At 36.6% G+C, this 20,824-nt stretch overlaps 1 protein-coding gene and 1 long non-coding RNA gene across 4 annotated transcripts in view; one reads left to right on the forward strand and one right to left on the reverse strand.

Annotated features, from left to right (window-relative positions):
- Nucleotides 1-20,824, forward strand: part of LOC149072357 (uncharacterized) — a 116,549-nt gene that overhangs the window by 31,283 nt on the left and 64,442 nt on the right. The window contains exon 1 of one of the 2 annotated variants that reach the window (XR_016194537.1): nucleotides 13,475-13,539. The exons of the other annotated variant lie outside the window; for it this stretch is intronic. This is a non-coding gene — a long non-coding RNA (uncharacterized LOC149072357). Of the gene's footprint in view, nucleotides 1-13,474; nucleotides 13,540-20,824 lie in introns of those variants that run through there. 2 annotated transcript variants of the gene reach the window in all.
- LOC149072359 (uncharacterized) lies at nucleotides 806-7,805 on the reverse strand. Of its 2 annotated transcripts, none has more exons than XM_089246340.1 (2): nucleotides 7,539-7,805; nucleotides 806-2,125 (listed from the first exon to the last, which is right to left on the reverse strand). In XM_089246340.1, the coding sequence occupies exon 2, from the start codon at nucleotides 2,040-2,042 to the stop codon at nucleotides 1,158-1,160; it is 885 nt and encodes a 294-aa protein (XP_089102466.1). In that variant the 5' UTR covers nucleotides 2,043-2,125; nucleotides 7,539-7,805; the 3' UTR covers nucleotides 806-1,157. The 2 variants fall into 2 exon arrangements, with proteins under 2 accessions (XP_089102466.1, XP_089102468.1); XM_089246342.1 differs by lacking the exon at nucleotides 7,539-7,805 and adding an exon at nucleotides 7,123-7,305.

A 20,824-nucleotide genomic window follows, 5' to 3' on the forward strand; every position in this document is an offset into this window, starting at 1 on the left:
CAGTTGCAGGTTTCGACGTCACGCTGGAACGACAAAAAGCACCGTAATAACTACGAAGATTTTATTAATTACTACAAGAGTTGTTGGAAGTGGCGGTCGCTGACGTCATTGCACAGTCTACAACGAAGTAAAAACGATTCTCGACGCCACCAGGTATGCTTTTGATGTTTGTCGCAATGACGTCAATCCACGCTATCCTTCGGTGTGTCCACAGGCGTCGTATAAACGAGTGATGTGACACAGGAAAAGAGACGGATTGAGATCCGGCGAAGCCAAGCAATGGGTCCCACGCGTCCAATCCACCTCCTTGGGTATGCATAGGCGTAAGCAAAATTTTATGAAGGGGGAAGGTTTTCAAATTTTTTCTTCGTCTTGTGCAAGGCGCCCCCCTCCCCCCGTTGCGTACGCCAATGTGGGTATGTAACATCGAGGTGATCACGTACCTCGCGGGAAAAATGCACGGCACACTGGCATGTTTTACTTACTGATGAGGCCAGCTTTACGCGAGAAGGCATCACCCGCATGTGTTGACAATGCCTTCTCGCGCGTAAGGCTGACCTCATCAGTAAATATAAAACAGTGGCTGGAAATGGAGGATTAGAATGGGTGGAGACATCAAGCATCCAGCGCACGAATTGTTCACGACGGGGACAGTCGTCGGTTAGGAGTTGTACCTTCTGGATGTGGAAGGGGTATGCTTACAATATTCCATTGTACCTGTGAATAATAAGTGCAACTAGTCTTATCACCTATGGATGAGAGAAATTATTTTACTGAAAGGATGGAACGAGAAAAGACGAATCTTAACATCACCTTTTATTCAGAGTTCCAAGAAAAAATATCTTACATAACCCACACATTTAGAGGGGTTCCCATAACCACGTCCAAGGGCCATTATCGAGTCATCGGTCACGGGATCCTGGAACGGCGCCCGAATGCGACTGAATAACGGCGCGGCGCGGGAACGAGTCGCGGAATCGCGGAACGGCGACCGCGCGACATTGTCTTCAACCGGCAGACGCAACGTCTCGGATGGGGACACCCGCACCGACAACACGTGCGCGATCGCGGAAGGAATCGCCCACACGAACAACACACGCATCCGCCCGGAAGGGCGACCGTACAAACGTGGGCATCGTCCAGGATGGGTGGCCACATTAGTCGTGGGATTCTTGAAAGGCAGTTGGGGATTCCAGCTGTTCGGCATTGTCCGCGAATGTTACGGCGTCCCCGTGGCATCGTCCTGGAACGGCGACCGCGTGATGCCCTCCAACGGCGGAAACAATGTCCCGGATGGGGGCGCCCGCACCGAGTAGAAACATCAGCATCGTCCAGGGTGGGTGGCCACACCAATCGTGGGATTCGTGAAAGGCAGCTGCGGCGTCCAGCTGTTCGGCATTGTCCGCGAATGTTACGGCGTCCCCGTGGCATCGTCCTGGAACGGCGACCGCGTGATGCCCTCCAACGGCGGAAACAATGTCCCGGATGGGGGCGCCCGCACCGAGTAGAAACATCAGCATCGTCCAGGGTGGGTGGCCACACCAATCGTGGGATTCGTGAAAGGCAGCTGCGGCGTCCAGCTGTTCGGCATTGTCCGCGAATGTTACGGCGTCCCCGTGGCATCGTCCTGGAACGGCGACCGCGTGATGCCCTCCAACGGCGGAAACAATGTCCCGGATGGGGGCGCCCGCACCGAGTAGAAACATCAGCATCGTCCAGGGTGGGTGGCCACACCAATCGTGGGATTCGTGAAAGGCAGCTGCGGCGTCCAGCTGTTCGGCCTTGTCCTCGAATGTTACGGCGCCCCCGTGGCAACGTCCTGGAACGGCGACCGCGCGAACACGACAAGCAGCGGCCCGGCAGGGGACGGCCACAGGGCAAGCCACGGCACGGGAGCGCAAGGGGGCGCGAGCACGAACAGCAGCAACAACATCTCGGAAGGGGGCGTCCACACGAACACGTGCCTGCTCCCGGAAGGAACCACCCGTACGAACGCCGCCACGCAAGTCTTCCCGGAAGGGCGGCCGCCGGAACACGGACATCGTCCCGGATGGGCGGCCTCACCAGTCGTGGTATCCTTGACGGGCAGCCGGAGTTTCCAAATGAACTTTTGGATCTCTGTTTTCTAAAAAGAGTTCAAAGACAATATAAAAGTCACTGTCTGAAGAATAAAATCATTTTTTATGAAAAAAACATTATAGGCTGCAATATCTACCGAAACATTGACTGCGTAACAATATAAACCAAGGGTGGTCAACCTGTGGGACAGTGCGGGCCACTTCATTGGTTTGAAAAAACGTGTCACGGGCCACTTAATTAACTGATCTAGAACAGGTTGCTTATATGATCTGTAAATGTGCCCCACGGTTCACTTAAAGCGATCTGGAACAGATTAAGTAATCTATAAATGTGCCGCTTGATTAATCTAAATATGCTGCGGGTCACTCAAGTGAACTAGAACTGCGCCGCGAGTTAAGCTGAAAACGCAGACCACTCGAGTGATCTGTAAATGCGCAACGAGGGGGAAGGGGAGAAATCACGCAAGTGGTCTGTAAGTGCGCAGCGGGGTTTCTGGAGCCGTGCCGCGGGTCACTCAAATAATCTGGAAAGTGCCACTTCATTTTTACAGAATCGGGTTTGAGGTCGTGGGCCACGGGTTGGGAATACGATATAAAAACTTGTGGCTTCCACATTTCATGATTTTGGAATAAAAAAGTGGTAGATTCCTCAAAATTATGAAAAACCACAAAATTTAAAAAGCTTTAGCATGAAATTTTTTTTCATAAAAAAGGAAAATCTCACAATGGGGACAAATTGGCCATACTTGCTGGGCCGTCTTAATCCTCTGCGGTCCAGAGGTTTTTCCAGCACTGTCCGTATTTTAAAACGCTTCCCTTCACAATGAGGAAGGTCCCTGGATGTTTGTATCTTTGCCGTTTTTGTATAGCGTATGAATTCTGCCGTGAAGCCGAATTCACGGGGAGCCTTCCTATTATCGTAACCACCCCCCAAATTGTAATAATGAAGTACCGTTGTTTTCTGATGTCCTATGTCCATTGTTGCCAACTCGAAATTAAGTGAAAATATATGGGAATATCATGGGAAATACGGGACGTATGGTCATTTGAATGACCAAAATTCTGGTTGCTTAAGCCAAGTTTGTAATTGTTTTTGATGCAGATCTTAGAAATTTTTTTTGACTGTTGGCAACACTGCCCATGTCGAGTCCGCCTGGATAGGACTTCAAGACCAACCGAGACACCCCCCCCCCCGTCCTCCTAGGGGATATAAGCTGGTTCGTCTCAGAAGACGTGGGCCGTGATAGAAAAAGCCCAACGACAACCAATCCAAGCCCGGCGAACCGCCCACACCAGACCGGACAGCCACAAGCCAATCAACAGCCCCCTCACTTCTCCCATTTATTGCACATAAAATGATAAAGTACATAGATATGGGGGGAAACATGGGCAGGTGCACATCGCCAACAGGCCACGAGTGGGAAGGTCAATGCATGCGGCCACCCGGGATGACCTGCAAGACTCTGGGAGCAGGGTCCCATTTCTCACATGGGCAAACGGGACACCGTGTCCAGGGTGTACATATATTCGGAGCGTGTCCGGAAAATTCGACACCAGTTTGACACTGAGCTACCTCATTAATTCACTCATGTCGGTCAGTCACTTGCTCACTCCCTAGAATGCTCATTTTGTCACTCTGCTACTCCCGACTAGTTCACTCGCTGTCACAAGCAACTTAGGTCACTCGGTCTATCACACTAGGTCACTTACTGAATCTCGTTTACTCTAACTTGCTAGTGTGTTCACTTACCACAACACTAACTACTGTACCATTTACTCACTTGTCTGTCATTCCTCGCTCGCTCACTGGCTCTTGTCTAATTGTTATCCGGTGAATTGCATGGCAGTGAATTTTCCGAAAACCTTTTCAGAGCCCATTCGGATTCTAACACACACACACACACACACTGCCGCTTTTTTCATTATTTTAATTTTAAAAAAAATATTAACAAATATTTATTTTTTATTGTCCTTGGGGTAAAGCATAAGTCCTCACACACAATTGCCCTTTTACCTCTGCCTCAAAGAATGCTATACCTAAAAAGTAGTTTTGCCCAAGGCCCTGAACTTGCATGCACCTAGGCAGAAGTTGTTCCTTATAGGAAGTGTTATGTATTAATGAAACCAAAATTAAAAAGGTTCAATTTTATAACAATGTACTGGATTCTAAATTATCAGCAACTGGCAATCAGTTTAATGGGGGGGAGAATGTGTGAATACAGGGGGGTTTTATTTTGGAGCTAGCTGGATTCCCCAGGTTGAATGGCAATCAACCTACTTTATATGCCACCCCCCCCCCCGGCTCTAATGACAAATACAGAAACATCCCCTCATATTCCAATGGGAATTTCAGGTGTAGGAGGTGGATGCCGAAGAAGCAAAATCAACAGCCCCACAATACACAAACTCTTCACTGGACCTTAGCCGAGAGCAAGCCCCTATACAAAGCCGACCACAAACCAAGGAATAACACCTCGGACCTCCAACCAAACCTTAGGACACCCCAGAGGACTTAATAACAAATTGATACAGGCTACGTGAATTCCATTATATCAACCCCATTATCTACCGTTTGAGTGATCACTCGTACATCCTCTTCCACCCTCACTATCACTCACTTTCATACGGTTGGTCACCCACCTACCCCACTGTCCCTTGGTGAACCCTCCACCCGCTCGATTACTCACAGCCCGTCACCCACACAGTCAATTATGAAGTATAAATACTAAACTTGCCTTCTAACATCATATCCCTGGAGAAATTATATTTTACTTTCCCTAAATTTTACATGTTGCCAATGAAAAAAAACAAAACATTATATAACTTGTTGCCACAAAAACATGAAAAATATAGCAACCATTATGAACATTTATGTCCATCAATACAATACAAAGCAAAATAATAGAAAACAGATGTTATGCAGATATGACATATTTCGACGAGATGAATTCCCATTGCCATTTGTATTATAAGAACATCAGTGTCCAACAATACAATGCAATGACAGTGTTACACAATAGTCACACGAGGATAAAATGTTGTAAAGGAAAAATACAGATAATAAACATGTTGCTATAAAAATGGGAAAAGGATGGCAATTATGAACATTAATGTCAGTCTATACAATTCATAGCAATATAATAAAGACATGACAATATTCCTTACAAAGATCCCTTGGCAAAGAATACAGCAAGTGTACGAAAATTGTTTGAGAAAAAAAATAAACATGTTATATGAATATGACTATCTAACAGTGTTTCCGAAAGTGGGCAATGAAAATGGTCCAGGGAAGGTGATAGAAACAATAGGTATAACATAGGATCCTATGGGTTCCCTTGAGTTGGGGGGCATGAGAAAAATTTCTGAAGGGGGCAATGGAACAAAAAGTTTGGGAAATCATAATCTAACAACTCATACATTCTGCACAAATTACCTTCATCCTGGATTTTAGTAAAGATTTATAATTGAAGCAAGCTTTGTTGAAAAAAACGCTACATTTTACAAGAAAAAGTAGTTAAGAAGAGATAAATACTGGCACGTCCTATATACAGAACATGTTAATGAGCAAGTCGAAACACCAAACATGTAATAAAATCTTTCAAATAAGCTAGGGTCTCAACACACAGGATCTTATACTTTCGGGTCTGAGCTATTTAGACCATGTTTGTCCCTGTGGACTGAGGGTTTTTGGCACTTTTCACGATTTTTTTAAAATACAGGAAATACAACTACATCTCAACAGTTTTTTTAGCTGGAAATTTCAAACTTTTTTTTCATAATATAGCAGTTATATAAAAGTACTAATAATTAATATTTAATGAGAAATAATTAAAAAGTATGTTTTAGCATTTGAAAAAAAGTTCTGCATAAGAAAACTTTTTAACATAAAATTTCAAACAATTCTGAATAAAAACTTATCCAAATGTTGTATAAATATCTAAAATTTGTTTTCATCAAAAAAAAAAAAATTATCAATAAACATGGCTACCTTACTACTTACTTCATTTTATAAATCTACATCCATTGGATGCTACTACATATTTATATGTATTATATTATATATTTTTTTATAAATTTTTATAATATATATTAAATTTTTTTTGGAACTAAGAGATTTATAGAATAAGTTTAAAAACACTGGGAATAAATATATTCAGCCATTTTATAGCTACTAGAGTTAAAAGTTGAGCCCGAGTCTGTTCGCTTGAGCAAAAACAGCATACAGAGTCAGGCTCGGGCTTAGACCCGAAAGTGTTAACAAATGAAGTTTTTATTCATTATAAAATCTGTTCAAAAAAATTCATTCAGTAAGTAAGAGCTTCGCATCAGGATGGAAAAAGGGCCCTGGATAAGACTGGGGGAAGTCAGAGAATATGGCCCTCAGCGGAAAGATTTAAAAATTGTAGCCCTCTAATTTTTTTTTTTTTTTCATCCCATGATAATTTACTTGAATTTTCTTCTATGAAGAAACTTCATATTTAAATTATCTCAGTCACAGCCACTATGTTCTAGTCATAGCAAGAGGAGAATGGGTAGTTTCAGATTTATTCAAAAGAAAAGCAGCGAGTTTTTCCAAATCATACAATGATCAACTTTTAGACACTGGAATCGATATTCTTCCCAACAACATTCCAAAATCATAGTGGACAGTGTTGGAATTAGATATCTACACCAAAAAAAAAAACCCCAACTTTTTTAATAGAAAATTTTTTTTCTGTGTAATGATCACTATGATAAACGAGCATCTTACAACAGCTTCTTCACTTGGGCACATTTTGGGAGGACTGGGCATGCCCCCCCCCCCCCCATCCTGAAATCTTGGGATGGCCCTTCCATAGCGAATTCATAGCATGAAAAAACAAAAATTTTTATATGGCTGGAGCCCTGTCAGCCCTATTCTTGTGGGGGCCATGGGACTGGGACCTAAAGCCGCCGCCCCCCCCCCCTCGGTTTCCCACGGCCTCATAACATCCGAACGTTTAAAAATAAACAAAAACCAAGCATCACTGACGATTAAAATTTCACAAGAAATTTTATTGCCTACCCACGAGACTCCATACTAAAAGGGTCTTTATGATAATCACACACTGCACGAAATCTATAAAAGCAAACACCCCCCTCCCCTTAACTCTTTTCGAGGGTCTTTTTTTTTTATTGATTCTACTGTGCAAGGAAGGAGACTAACATCAAAAGCACTTGCAAATCACAAACAAAAACAAAATGCGATGAAAACAAAAAGGGGGAATTGCCACAAATTTCTAACGTAATATTTGTTGAAACGTATTTTTATTTTTGATCGCCCCTAGATGCCGCTACACATCAATCGAAGGGCTTACAATAGTTATTCTTGGGAAGCCGATTTGATATTTTTTTTTTTTTTTTGGAGGGGGCAAACGAATACTATAGATTATGAATAAAAAAATTTTCAATCGTATCAGTGTAATTAAATATAAAGCATACCTTACGCTAATACTATTCCAACAATAATCTTCCGTAGAAACGGTGGGGATCAGCCATTGGCTCGTTTCTGCCCAAATCTGGAACACGGACGGGTGAATTTGCGATACATCAAGGTTTTTTTATTAATTTTTTTTTTTTATATGTCCTTTGGAGTTTTTTGACTTTGCTTTCTCTACGATTGAAACAGTTTATCAAGTCCAATTCTAACCTATAAAACAAATCACCAGAACACGACGCACACAGTGCGCAAGAAAAGTTGAAAAGAGCCAGCATAAAAATCAAGCACAAAGTGTATATTCATTCCTACATGCGACTTATTTGCATACTCTCACGAACCATCATCATAAGTAAGCTGACCATATTTTCTCTAGAGAAATTAAGATTTTAAATACGGGACATCGCCAAAACTAAACAATGTTTCCAAATATTGCTGAAATTACGGAAAAATCACAATGGCGGGAAATGAAGCATTACTGCATATTACAGTGGATTAAAATGAATTCCACGAAAAAAAACGCCCACCAAGACAAATGTAGGAGATTAATATTCTTATTTATAATTATAATATAATTTATGAGTTTGAAAATAATTTCATTGTTTGACTTTAATAAATAGAAATTTGAAGTAAGATTCGTGTAAAAAACGGAAAAAACTGGGACACTTTTGCCAAAAAGTTGAGACGGCCAGCTTCAGACTGTGCAGGTCTGGGTTCGAATCCCGGTTCGGGCATAGATGTCTACTAATACACTAACAAATTCCCTGGACAGATTGTAAAACTCTTGGGAATATGTGATGATCATATTGTTGTGATCTGGCAACGTCAAGTGACTGAATGATCATATTGTTGTGATCTGGCAACGTCAAGTGACTGAATATGCAAATTATCTTGTGTGTATACAAGTTCGATGCATTCGTTCTCTAGTCATGTAACCTTTAATCTATTTTTAATAATATAACCTGTTATGTTTTCCCCGTGAGTTGTTCTTTGCATCCATGGGCGGAGATACGGAGGGTTGGGGGCAAAGCCCTCCCCAGCGTCAAAGGTGTAGTCGACTGATCTAATGTATATAAGAACTAACATCATCGTGCCCCCCAGACTTCCAAGTCTATCTCCGCTTATGTTTGCATCCTATATTCACGAACCCAACTTTCAACACATATAATTTTAAAAAAAAGTGACGCCGGTTGCGGTTGCCGATGGCATTTAGGCCCTCCTCACACGGGGAAACTAAAGTAATTCGTAAAACAAACTTTATTGCTAATGATTTAATTTTTATTGTTTATAATTTGAAAAAGGATTAGGGACAAAATGGATTACACTCATACATGATCAATCCCATAGTTCGTGGACCAAATGTGGTCCTCGGAGTAATCCGATGTGGTCCGTGACTTCAAACCTAATTTTGTAAAAATGAACTAAGCGGCACAATAACAGATAATAAGTGACCCTTGACACATTAACAGATCACTTAACCCCCCCCCCCCCCATTGACGCACTTCGTAAACGATGTTCAAGTAAACAAGTGGTCCAGGATCGTGTCTACTCTTCTCGGCTTGGTGGCTCGGGTGAGCCCTTCGTGTCACTGTGGTCATCCCAGGTGCTGGCCCACATCCCCCCCTCTCTCGGCTTGGTCGGTAAACGATAGTTAGGTAAGACCATTGAACAAACAATGGCCAAGTAAGTCAACTTGTAAACAATGGATAGGTAAGACAGTTGGTAGATGTGATTTCTGGCAGAAGCCATTGGTAAACGATGGAAACCACTGGAAAATGATGGCGGGGGGACGGAGCAAAGATGGCAAGGGTGCCACTGTGGCTAAAAATGTAATGGAACCCCCCTACTGCAGTATAGGAATTTTCTACACATACGGTGTTCGAATGATTTTAAAATGTTTGGGAATGAGATCGATTCGCGTGTCTAGAAATTAATGATCGCGCATTTTGGAAAAGATCCCCAATATTCAGTTCAAGAGCATTCGAAACACAGTTTTCCCTCCCGATTTTCTCAAAGATTAGAGAGGTACGTTTCCAAATTGCACGATCATTAATTTCTAGAGACATGGATCGTTAGCATTTCAAAATCATCAATATGTAGTTTCAACAACGTGAATAAATATAACGAAGACATTCAGGTTTTTTAACCAATCAGCAGTGACGTTACATTTTTTAGGTCATATAAATCCGAACACTGTCTACACGAATTACCACACTATATTTGAAGGACTGTATTATAAAAAGTATGCGATATGCTACGGCAGTGTTTCCCAAAGTGGGCAATATCGCCCCCTGGTGGACGATGGTATGGTCCAGGGGGGTGATAGAAGCTACTGGTTTAATATAGGATCCTATGGGTTCGTTTTCGTTTGAGTAGGCAATACGAGAAAAAAAAATTCTAAAGAAGGGGGCGATGGAACAAAAAGTTTGAAAAACTATGTGCTATGGCAGGGGCGTAGCCAGAAATTTCGTTCGGGGGGGGGGACCAAAGTGACAGAACAATGGATTTAGCCATCTTTTTCCCTTTTTTCGGTCATTTTCTCACATTTCGGGGGGGGGGGACCAGACCCCCAAGTCCCCCTCACCTCGCTACGCCCTTGTGCTATGGTATAGCAGAAGTGAAGAGGCACCACACATGCGTCGCGCAATAAGAGTCGTTTAGGCCATAACATGTTCAACCGATGGCCCTCGTGGTCATGTCATGTGGCTTGCGACCTAAAACCTAATTTTTGAAAATCAACAAAGTGACACATTTACAGATAACTCAAGTGACCCGGGGCATATTTCTAGTGCTCCTCATATATCCGCGGAGCATTTACTGATCACTTGAGTGACAAGCGACATATTTACAGATCGTTGAGTGACACGCGACACAATTACAAGTCACTTAAGCGTCACTTGTGCAGTTTCACATCATTCAAGTGGCCTGCAGTACATTTCCGGAACACTTAAGTTACCCGCGATGCAGTTCCACATCACTCAAATCACCCGTGGCACAATTCCAGATCCCTTAAGCCGTCAAAGGCACATTTCCACCATTTTTAAGTGGCCCGCGGTAAAGTTTCGGAGCACTTAAGCAGCCTAGTGACACATTTCACTTGAAGGATCCACAGAGCATTTAAGTGTCCCCCGACTCATTTCAAACCAATGAAGTGGCCCGCATTTTCGTAAAGGTTGAGCACCCTTGGTTAGGCCTTATATGCTCAACCCATGGCCAGCGAAGCCATTTTAAGTAGATTTTCCCCTTTTTTCGGTCATTTTTTCACATTTCGGGGGCCCCAGACCCACCAAGCCTTTCCCCCCGCTACGGCCTTGTTCTCAAAACAAAAAAAATTTTCTGCAGCTGCCACGCGAATATCGTTCATTGCCGAAATATTTATTTCAAATTTTTAGAAAGCAAATTCGACATTTGACAAATGTTCATAAAATCTACGGAAACGAAAATTATTGTGATCACACACTGTTTAGCATGTAAGAGTCGGCTTTTAATGCAGTTTTGTTTTAGCAATGTTAATCTGTAATTCATACAAATAATGTTTTTTCTTACAATTCGTAAAATAGACAAGCACACACAATAAATTGCATTCAAACCAATATTACACAATCAATGTATCCTTTATTCCAGCGTTTCTCAACCTGTGGTTCGCAGGCAGACTTAATAATTCAATTCTAACTGGATGGAAAATATTTCAATTATTGTGTAATTGATATATTATAGTAATATCCATATGGATTCACAGATAAAAATTGTCCCTTCCTAATTAGGTTCATTATACTTCAAGAAAAATGCGGGAATTTGCGATCGCAAATACGGGACATCACTAATTTGCAGTCCAATAATGCTATTTACGACAAATTTGCTAATTATTGCAAAAAGGGGTATAAAATTTGTCGTAGAGGGTGGAGAAATGAAAGGTTGCTACAAATCCCAGTAAACAAAATTTGACGGGAAAAACATTCAAACCGATCACTGTAAAATACGTGACGTCACCAAAAACGTCTTTTAAAAAGGTTGCCATAAGTCAGCAAAATACCCAGTTGTAGTTAAAATTGCTGAAAAATTGAGGAATACCAATTAATCTTGACATTGTGAGATATGATAATTTTGGTTATAAATAGAAATATTCACAAGTTATAAAAACGCTGTTTATTAACGATTTTAGTGAACGTTATAAATTTAAATAAACATCATTGAAAAAACGGGACAAATGTATAAAATGTACGTGAAATCTCCTTTCATGTACAGTCAAACCTCGTAAATTAGTCACTCTCGAGAGACCAAATATATGACCTCGTAAGCTTAGTGACTCGTTAAACGGAGTAAGCCATGGCCTTGCTGATTCCTGTCTTCCTACTGAAGCATTCATGCAGAAAAAACCAGATTTTAGTTATTCAAACGAGTTCAGTCATGAAAATGGCTTACTCGAACTTTTATTAAACAATTAATGTTTATTTGCTACATAAAATATTACCCTTATCGATTTTTAAAAATTTGCAAATTTTTTCGCATGTTTATGAAAACCAAATTATTGTCGTCTTGTAAGGCAGTTTAATTTTTCGAACATTATTAAATGAAAATTAAATATTCATCACGAGTTCCGAAAAAAAATATATAGATTATTTTTCACTGAAAAAAACACGTGAGTGTTTGCTTGCGTGGAATTGGAAGTTGAAGAAGCAATCCTTTTCCGCAAAGATCGAAATTGGAAGTTATCTGTTGTGCTTTCCAGTCCTGATACAAATTTTCTTAATAGGTCGATTTTTCATATTCCTCCACTATAACGCTGCTTTGTTTTTAAAGGTGAACGAATAATTTTTTTTTTTTGAATTTGGAGAACATTCTGACAGTTCGGTGAGCACAGGGTTACAGATGGCTGACAATCGTCCAGCTGAAGCTTGTTTAAAACGTCAAAAAGCCGACAAAAATATTGAGCAGTTTGAACATAACTTTTTTTTTTCTCTCGAAAAAAACATTTAAAAACCCTCGGCCAATTTCTGCCAGGGATACTTTTTCAGCATAAGTTGACCAAGAACTGCAACTCGCCAAGAAAAAAAAAATAATTTCCGCTGAACCATTCTCAAATAAGTAGCCCAATGTTGAAAGAATCTGTCAACAAACCTGCCGTGAAAGGGGGGTGGGAAGGAAATGGAGGCTTCAGTGGCTTCTGCTTGAAATGCTAGGTGCATCTTTGACGTGATATGAGTGAAAGTAGAACATATCGTGTATATTGTACTAAGAATTTCCGATTTGAATGGTAATTCAAAATTCGTTTAATAACATTAGAACCCCATGGAGAACAATTGAGATTTCCGAAAAGTGACACGGTAAGCGGAGGGTTACCCGGTGGACGCACTAACAAGGTTTGACTGTATATTGTCCTCACTCAAGTCATAAAAATAGGGTGATTAGAGGCGGAAAAGAAAATAGTGTTGAGATGAGGGTGAAAAAGCTATGTTGCTACTTTAGAATTCAGCAGGGGACACTAGGTCACAAAGAAACATATTTCAGCTGTTGGAAAGGGAGCAAATAGGGCCCCCCATCTAGTTTCTTTTCCTTGTTTGGGGTCTGTTTTCACTATTATCTCTGCAGGGAATGAGGCTAGGAAAAAAAAAAGCTATCAGCAAATAGCGAAATCGTTTTGAGTGGTATTTGGAGTGCCTCACTTGTGTCTCATATCTAGTAGGAGACAGTACAATCAGAAAGGATATACGATTTCAATTTTATATTTCCGATTTTATTGCGTGGATCTACTGTAATATGGATGTGTTCATTCACGTAAAATATTGGGTGAGTCTCCGAGCAATGAAAAGACAGCATCAACTGCTCCAACCCAGACCGTGGACCTCAGAAAAAAGGGCAGCGAGGAAGAATTTAAAGAATTATTTATGTGAAGATATTCTTGGAATAAGAGCCAGAAAACTCTCGATTCCGTGTGTGTGTAGTTTAATGAGAATTTACTTGGCAATCAGGCCAAGGTGCCAAAGCCGCATCTGACAATGTTTCCTGGTGAGTCAAATGTCATAATTATCAAATTTATATTTTTCATGTCTGCAGAAAGCTGCCCACAGGCCAATGGAATTCGGGACAAAGCTCCGAGACAAACACGGGCACCCAAACATGATTGAAATATAAAAAAAATTCAGAACCTCAAAACAAATGTTTTTCTTCATTTCTTAATTCAATATTTATAATGCAGGGCTGGACAAACCGCAAAAAAAATCTAGGCTTCAGAAGAAATTTTTTGGCTTCAAAAAGTTTTTAACCCGAAGTAAAAGGTCCAAAACAGTGTTCCCTTTGACTTTTTATGAGCAAAGTGACACTCTTTCATGCTGTCAGATAATGCTGCTATAAATTCCTAACATTTTGTGCTGCTCGCAACCTGCAATTTCGTAACTACACAAAGGAAATTTTAGGCACCAATATACCAATGTTTCATTCGCATGGTCCATGGGCGGATGGATAGACTTGGAAGTCTGGGGGGGGGGGGCAATGCCCCCACCCCCGTATCTCCGCTCATGCCATGGCCGCATGGCGACCTGCCGCCTGGGATTAGTCCTGCCCTAATTTAATGTTATTTTACTGTTAGTGATTTGATACATATATTTTTTTTATATTCTATATGCTAAACCAGAGGTTCTCTTGCCCAACTCACGGTTCATCTGCGACTCCCCAGAATAGATGAGAGAGAGATCAATAGAAAACTGGCAAGACAAACAATTTTAAATTTGTACTTTGCAAAGTTGTTTTTGCAACAACGCATCAATTGAAAAATTAGAAGACGCAATACATTGTTTTTTTTAAAAGATTACAAAATATTCAAGATTAAAAAAATTATACTTCATAATATTTATCATAAATTTTACCTTTGACATCAAAAGTATGACTACCTTTATTAATTTTCGTAATAGTTTTGTGTGTTAATTTACCGTGGCATTGTCTTAAGCATCATATTTGGTATGGATTTTTCTCAACAATATTAGCTTATATTACCAGGATTTAAATATCTTAATTAAAAAATTTCTGGAAATGATTTAAAGTCGTTGAACTCGTCTATTTGATATTTCATTTTTTAATGGTTTTTAAAATAGCATACAAACTCATTTCAAATTTCTAATCCTTTATTTTTAATTTCTTTATTCTTCTCTTTTTTTTATCAATTATTTGTTTCATCTTTTTTAAATACTTATGAACTATAGTTAGGATATCTGAAAATTTATAATTATCTCTGTACATCTGAATCTAGTCATCACAAAAATGAGCGATTTGAGATATTTTGTTACTATATTTTTCAGCTGAACAAACAGAGCTCTAAGATCTCCTAGAAATAAATTTATAAGTCATTTTTTGAAATGCAGTTCTTATAATACCCACATCTATTTATAGAATACCTCTTGAACATTAAATTATTTCGAGATCAATAGATGGAATATCAAGCATCTCTTTCAATTATTCCTCCTATATGCAAATGTGCCAACATAAATATCGTACATGGCTTTTATATAGTTTTCACCTCACAAGTATTAATTCATAGTCCTTTATTATTTGGATATCTTTTAAATCTCAGACTGAACATCTAAAAATCACATGCTATTTTTTTTCTTGTTCATCTAATTCACAGGTGTAAATACTGATATTGTTTCACCAATATTCAGTTTGGAATGTACCCAACTTATCTCTCTTGCTATCTTACGATTTGGGAGGATAAATCCTTGAATATTTATGATTATCATTATTTATATATTCAACTCTTTTTTTAATACATATCCAAATGGTACAGTATTTAAATCATCTGGAATCCTTCTTTTATCAAACCTAAATATGCATTTCTTAGCTAATGTATCTACAGTTATATTTCTATCTTTTTGGATTGTAAACAGAATTTGTATTTCTAAATACTGTTTCATCAGTAATTACTCTTTCATTTCTATCATTAAAATTCAATATATTCTCATTCTCATAACTCATTTTAAATCCTTTAACTTTACCTTTCACAGTTCCATCATTTAATATATATCCATAATCTTTAGAAGATCCAGCTATCCAACATTTCATATAATTATCTCACATCTAATTCATCTGTCCATTCTCCTAATATACATCTAGTTTTAATTTTATTAGTTCCATTATCTATATACACGATATGTTGTCTGTATCAATAAATTACTTTCTCATCTAATTTTTCAAGCACACACACATTTTATGTAATCTAATTCTAGCAGAACTAGTAGTGAAAGCTGCTACATAAACGTTAGTATTACAATTATTTTGAATGTATTCATCTTTCATTTTATAAGTCATTTCTATACAACCATCATTCATAAATATGATGTTCAATTCTTTAATATTATCATTCATTGTTATTTTATAAAAGTCTTCTAGTTCCATAACATAGTCTTTTTCATATTTTTTCGCTGTCCAAACTTACCCCATAATAAATTCAAACACATCTTACTTATAAATCTCATTCCAGGGTTTTTATCAATTTTATCCACTTTTATATTCAATTTCATTTTTACTGTTCTCTTATATTCTTTTTCACTTTCAAAATTTTCAGACCATTTACATGTTTCTAATTTGATTTTCAGAAACATTTTAACATAATTTCTGAATAATGCATTAGTTTTGTTATCAAAAAATTCCAAACCTCATATATTCTTAAAATCTTATATCCCTTTTATATATCATATCCAGCTTTTAAAATCTTCTTTTGAATCCTTTTAGTTCATGTAAATTTTTTATACATATTTTATTCTGTTCATTTATAGTCGATTCTCTAACATTTAGGACATCCATGCCAGTGACATCCATGAAATTGAAATACAGTATTATCATAAAATCCATCTACTTTATTATAAGTTTTCTTACCTAATAATGCACGTTGAATGTTTATGTTATTCTTTTTACATGGATAATCTAACCAAGCAATAGTTTTTACTGTATTTATCTTTTTGAATTGCATCATCTATAGCAATTGTATCTTCTTTTAAGAATTTATTTCTATAAATTACCATACCTGCTAGTTACATATTTAAATGGATTATGTTAGCAATATTTCTAAGAATAATACAGTAATCAATAAATTATTTTTTGAAAACCAAATGTTTCATATAACTTTTTTATACCATTTTAAGAATTCTTTTCTCTTTCGATTTCATTGAATCACATCCATAGTAATGCTTTTCAGGATATTTACTATATAGTTTTGATTATATTCTTTATTAAATTAATGAAGAAAATAACCTTTTGCCAATTCTCCTAATCCAAATGTTTTTGGAAAATCTCTTAATGGAATTTAAGTAAAATTGATTGAATCTAATATTATAACCAGATGCATGCATATAATTCAGTTTATTTCCATTATATATAGTAAACACTTGAATTTTATTTTTGAAACATTATTTAGCTAAGAATTGAAAATCAGATCCTTTTCCCATAATGAGGTAATACAGTATATTCAAAATGTTTTTCTTGAAATAACCAACCACAGAAATTATTTTAAATTTTATATATCTGTTCACTATCATCATAATTTTCACATATAACTTTAAAAGTTCCTGCTTCTTGTTTGGTTTCAACATAAAAAATATATATTTCTCAATGTATTCATATTTACATTTATCACACCATCCTTTCTTAAAAATGAAATGATTTCAGGACAATTCTTTTCAAATTTACCACCTTTAACACTAGAAGGGCCAGATTATACGTTATACCTAAAAGGGCCATTTGCAGTCATTTTATGTGTGTGTGACTGCTGCTTCTTTTTAGTGCAATATATTTAATCACACTAAATTTATACAATAAAAATAACAAGCATTATCTCACATAGTTAATTTGTTAATTCTGAAGAAAAATTCTCATTTTCTTAAGCATACCATTAAGCAGTCCATAAAATGAATTTCCAACTATAAATATGAAAAATTAGAGGGCAACTGTGGACAAGATTTACCATGAAAAAAAAAATAGATAAACATTGCATTTACATCATATCGTACATTTCTCCATTTTGATATGATGTACACCTTTTTATATGTATATTACGGTCTTTTTTACTCACTTTATTTAGTTGTTAACACACATTATGGATAACATATACTCTCATGCCACAGTAAATTTGTATTATCAAGGAAAACCTAGGGCACTATTAAAATTTCATACTACAAATTAACTATGGGGAATATACAAATGAAAAAAAACACACACATCTTTGTCTTTCTTTTTCATCAGTATTATATGATTCAGGTGAGTCAGAGATCACTACTTTCTCTTTCAGGTAGATATAGCTGAAAATCATGATTTTCATTGTCAAAGTTTGCATCATAAGTCTTCTCAGCCTCAGATTTACTGTCAGAAATATTATTCAGCAATGATAAAATTAGACTATTTTGTTCTAAAACATCCTTTTTCTAAGAATCATTTCTACACACTGTGAGTGAATCTGTTTTCTAGGAAGCTTTCAAAGCAGATGGTGGCTGGCATGAAGAGTTATGAAATGTCAAACCAAAACAAAAACTGAGCTTGCCAGGTGAACTAACAAAAAAAGTTTCCCCAACTTTGATAATAGAGGCTATAGCTAAATAAAATAGTGTTTTGATTGTGGATACATATGTGTCCCTCTCAATAGACTCTTTAGTGACATGACTCTCCCAGTAACATGATGCAAGGAATAACATTATTTTATTTTATTGGTATGTTACCAGGGAATGCCATCAGGGAATGATAGGGAATAAGGCAAAAGTATACATCAATGCCCACCACAAGGAGAAAACATACAATTTACATATAGCAGTCAAAATGATAGCTCTTGGTCTTATAAAGGTGGATATCTCCCCAACAAAATCTTCAGTCTTAAATTTTTTGTACACAGAGATAAGTGCAGAAACTCTTATTAAAATATCTATCACATTTGAGGGGACAATTTGTGTTGATAATATAACTTACTTCTATAACTCTACTTAAAAATAGTCACAATAATTTTGTTTACTTAAAAATCTAGTTACTTTTGTAATTACATAAAAAAAAAATGATTTCTATTTTTTAATATATATAAATGCATGCATTTTTATATTCACCCCACTATCTATATACGTTTCAAATATTTTAACTTCTTCTAAACAGCATATTTGTAATGGTATATTGCATAATTTATGTAATTTGACTGCAAGGTTTTTTGCAATACTCTACCCACATCATTTTTTGATAATTTTTCATGGTTTAATTTCTCACATAACTCAGGATTTTGAATAGTTAGAGCAGTAACAATTGATCTAGCTAAACCTATATTATATCATTTTTAATATGGCAATTTTGTCTCATCATTGATTATTTTTATGCCTAGACTACCTCCTGAAGGTAATTCAATTATATTAAAATAAAATATACAGAGTCAGTTATATCTAATTCCTAATATTCAATTTGATCAGATAACTTGCAAATATACAATACATAAGCATCTGTAGGGTGCATCATTTTGTCATGAAAAGGCTTATCTATATTTTTTAAAAACAATTATATATCCACCCTACCTTGAATATTATTGCTTTTCTAAATAAATCTTGTAAAATATTAATATATTGTTCAGGTTTTATATTTTCCTCTCATTTCAATAATTTCATAATTAGGTTTCAATAATTTTTTAAAGTTAACAATTGTTTTTTTCTTCTTTTCTTTATATTTTATCAGTTTATAATTTTCAAACTTCAAGTTATATGAATCAAATATTTTTTTTATTCTTTTACGTTCTTCCGAATGATTAATAATTTTTTCTAACTAAATAATCAGATGAATCTAATTTCAAAATATCATTTAAAACATGTTTATAATCATTATTTTATTTCAAATATATTTTATTATAATTTTTATTAACTCTTTCCTTTTAAGATTTCTATTTTTAAGATTTAATTGCTTAGAAACATTTCTAAGCTTTTGAAGAGTAAATGTACTTAGAGCACATTCAAGATGATTCATTTGTACTCCTTCCATTTATTTAGAAATAAAAAATTTGATTTTTTTTTTAATTTAATTTTTATAGGGAAAGATTTTCAGAAAGTTACCTGTACATGTTTATTAAGATAATTATTCCTTAGAATATCTCTGATGATTCTCAGCATAAGCATAAGTGCTTATGTTGCTTCTTGCGACAGAGGCTAGGTGTCTCGCGGTTTCTCCAGCATAAGTATATTGTTTACCACAATTGCAATTAAATTTTCAATAATAATTATAAATACTTTTGAAATTTCTGCAGATACTGTTTCTATAACTACTTCCAATTGTACGAACATAAAATTCTTTCAATGGTTTAACCTATTTGCAATATGTACAGGTTTTGCTCCCCAGTTTTTAAGAAATATTTTTTAAATACTTTCAATTACCAGAAGGAGTAAAAGAAACTACTTCAGTTATAAAAGATTCTAGGAGATGAATTCTTTGCCAGTAATCTTCCTAAACAAGGAAGTAAAAAAAAAAAAGAGTTCAAACTCCAAAGCTGATAATCTCATTTTCTTTTTCTCATCAGTGATAAGATTGCTCCCAATTAGTTTAAAAAATAATATTGATCAAAGCATATTGAAAATAATTTTTTGGATGAATCGAAAAATTAATAAAAACTATTAACTAGATTATGGTATTAATAAAAATCATTCAGCATCTGATGATAGGCGAGATTTTCATTTAAGAACTATAGAACTATACACTTAATATTTAAAAAATAGGTCATGTCAAAACATATACAAATACAACCCCACAACAGACAAAATGACCAACCAGGTTGCCATGCTGATAAAAAGATGCCATAATATAAGAAAGATAAGAACAATTCTAACTTGGCCAAGAGTGGGGGAGTGGTAGAAGGCTAAGCATTAACATCATAGAGTTTGGCTGGCCATGAGTTGGAATCCCCCTTCACCCCATTAGTGGAAAAAAAAAGTTAGTGGAGGTTGATGTGGTGAACTCTAGTAGAGAGAAATAATAAAAACCCCCATCCACAGGCTACACTATATGCCCACATGTATATAAGTTATTATAAAGTTATAAAAGCCTGTGGATGGAAGGGGCATTTCACAAAAATTTTGTTTAAATTCATTAAAAATAAATGAATGGATGATTTTATTGAGGCTGAAAAACTATTTTTGTGATTTAAAAGAAAAGTATAACATTGTCACCTTTGAATACATTGAAATTTTAAATTAGATGAAAAATAAAGATTGGCAGTATGATTCAGATGATTTGTATTATAAAAATATCAATATTCATTTAAAAAATAGATATCAGAATGAAATTACTTTAGAAAATT

This window comes from Pholcus phalangioides, unplaced genomic scaffold, assembly GCF_987345545.1.
Source record: "Pholcus phalangioides strain wild (caught in Gottingen) unplaced genomic scaffold, Ppha-v1.0 ptg000017l_1, whole genome shotgun sequence".
In the NCBI taxonomy this organism is placed as follows: Eukaryota; Metazoa; Arthropoda; class Arachnida; order Araneae; family Pholcidae; genus Pholcus; species Pholcus phalangioides.

Bases quoted from the DNA above. Each gene is read 5' to 3' on its own strand.
- LOC149072359 (XM_089246340.1), bottom strand. From the start codon at position 2,042: ATGTCCGTGTTCCGGCGGCCGCCCTTCCGGGAAGACTTGCGTGGCGGC.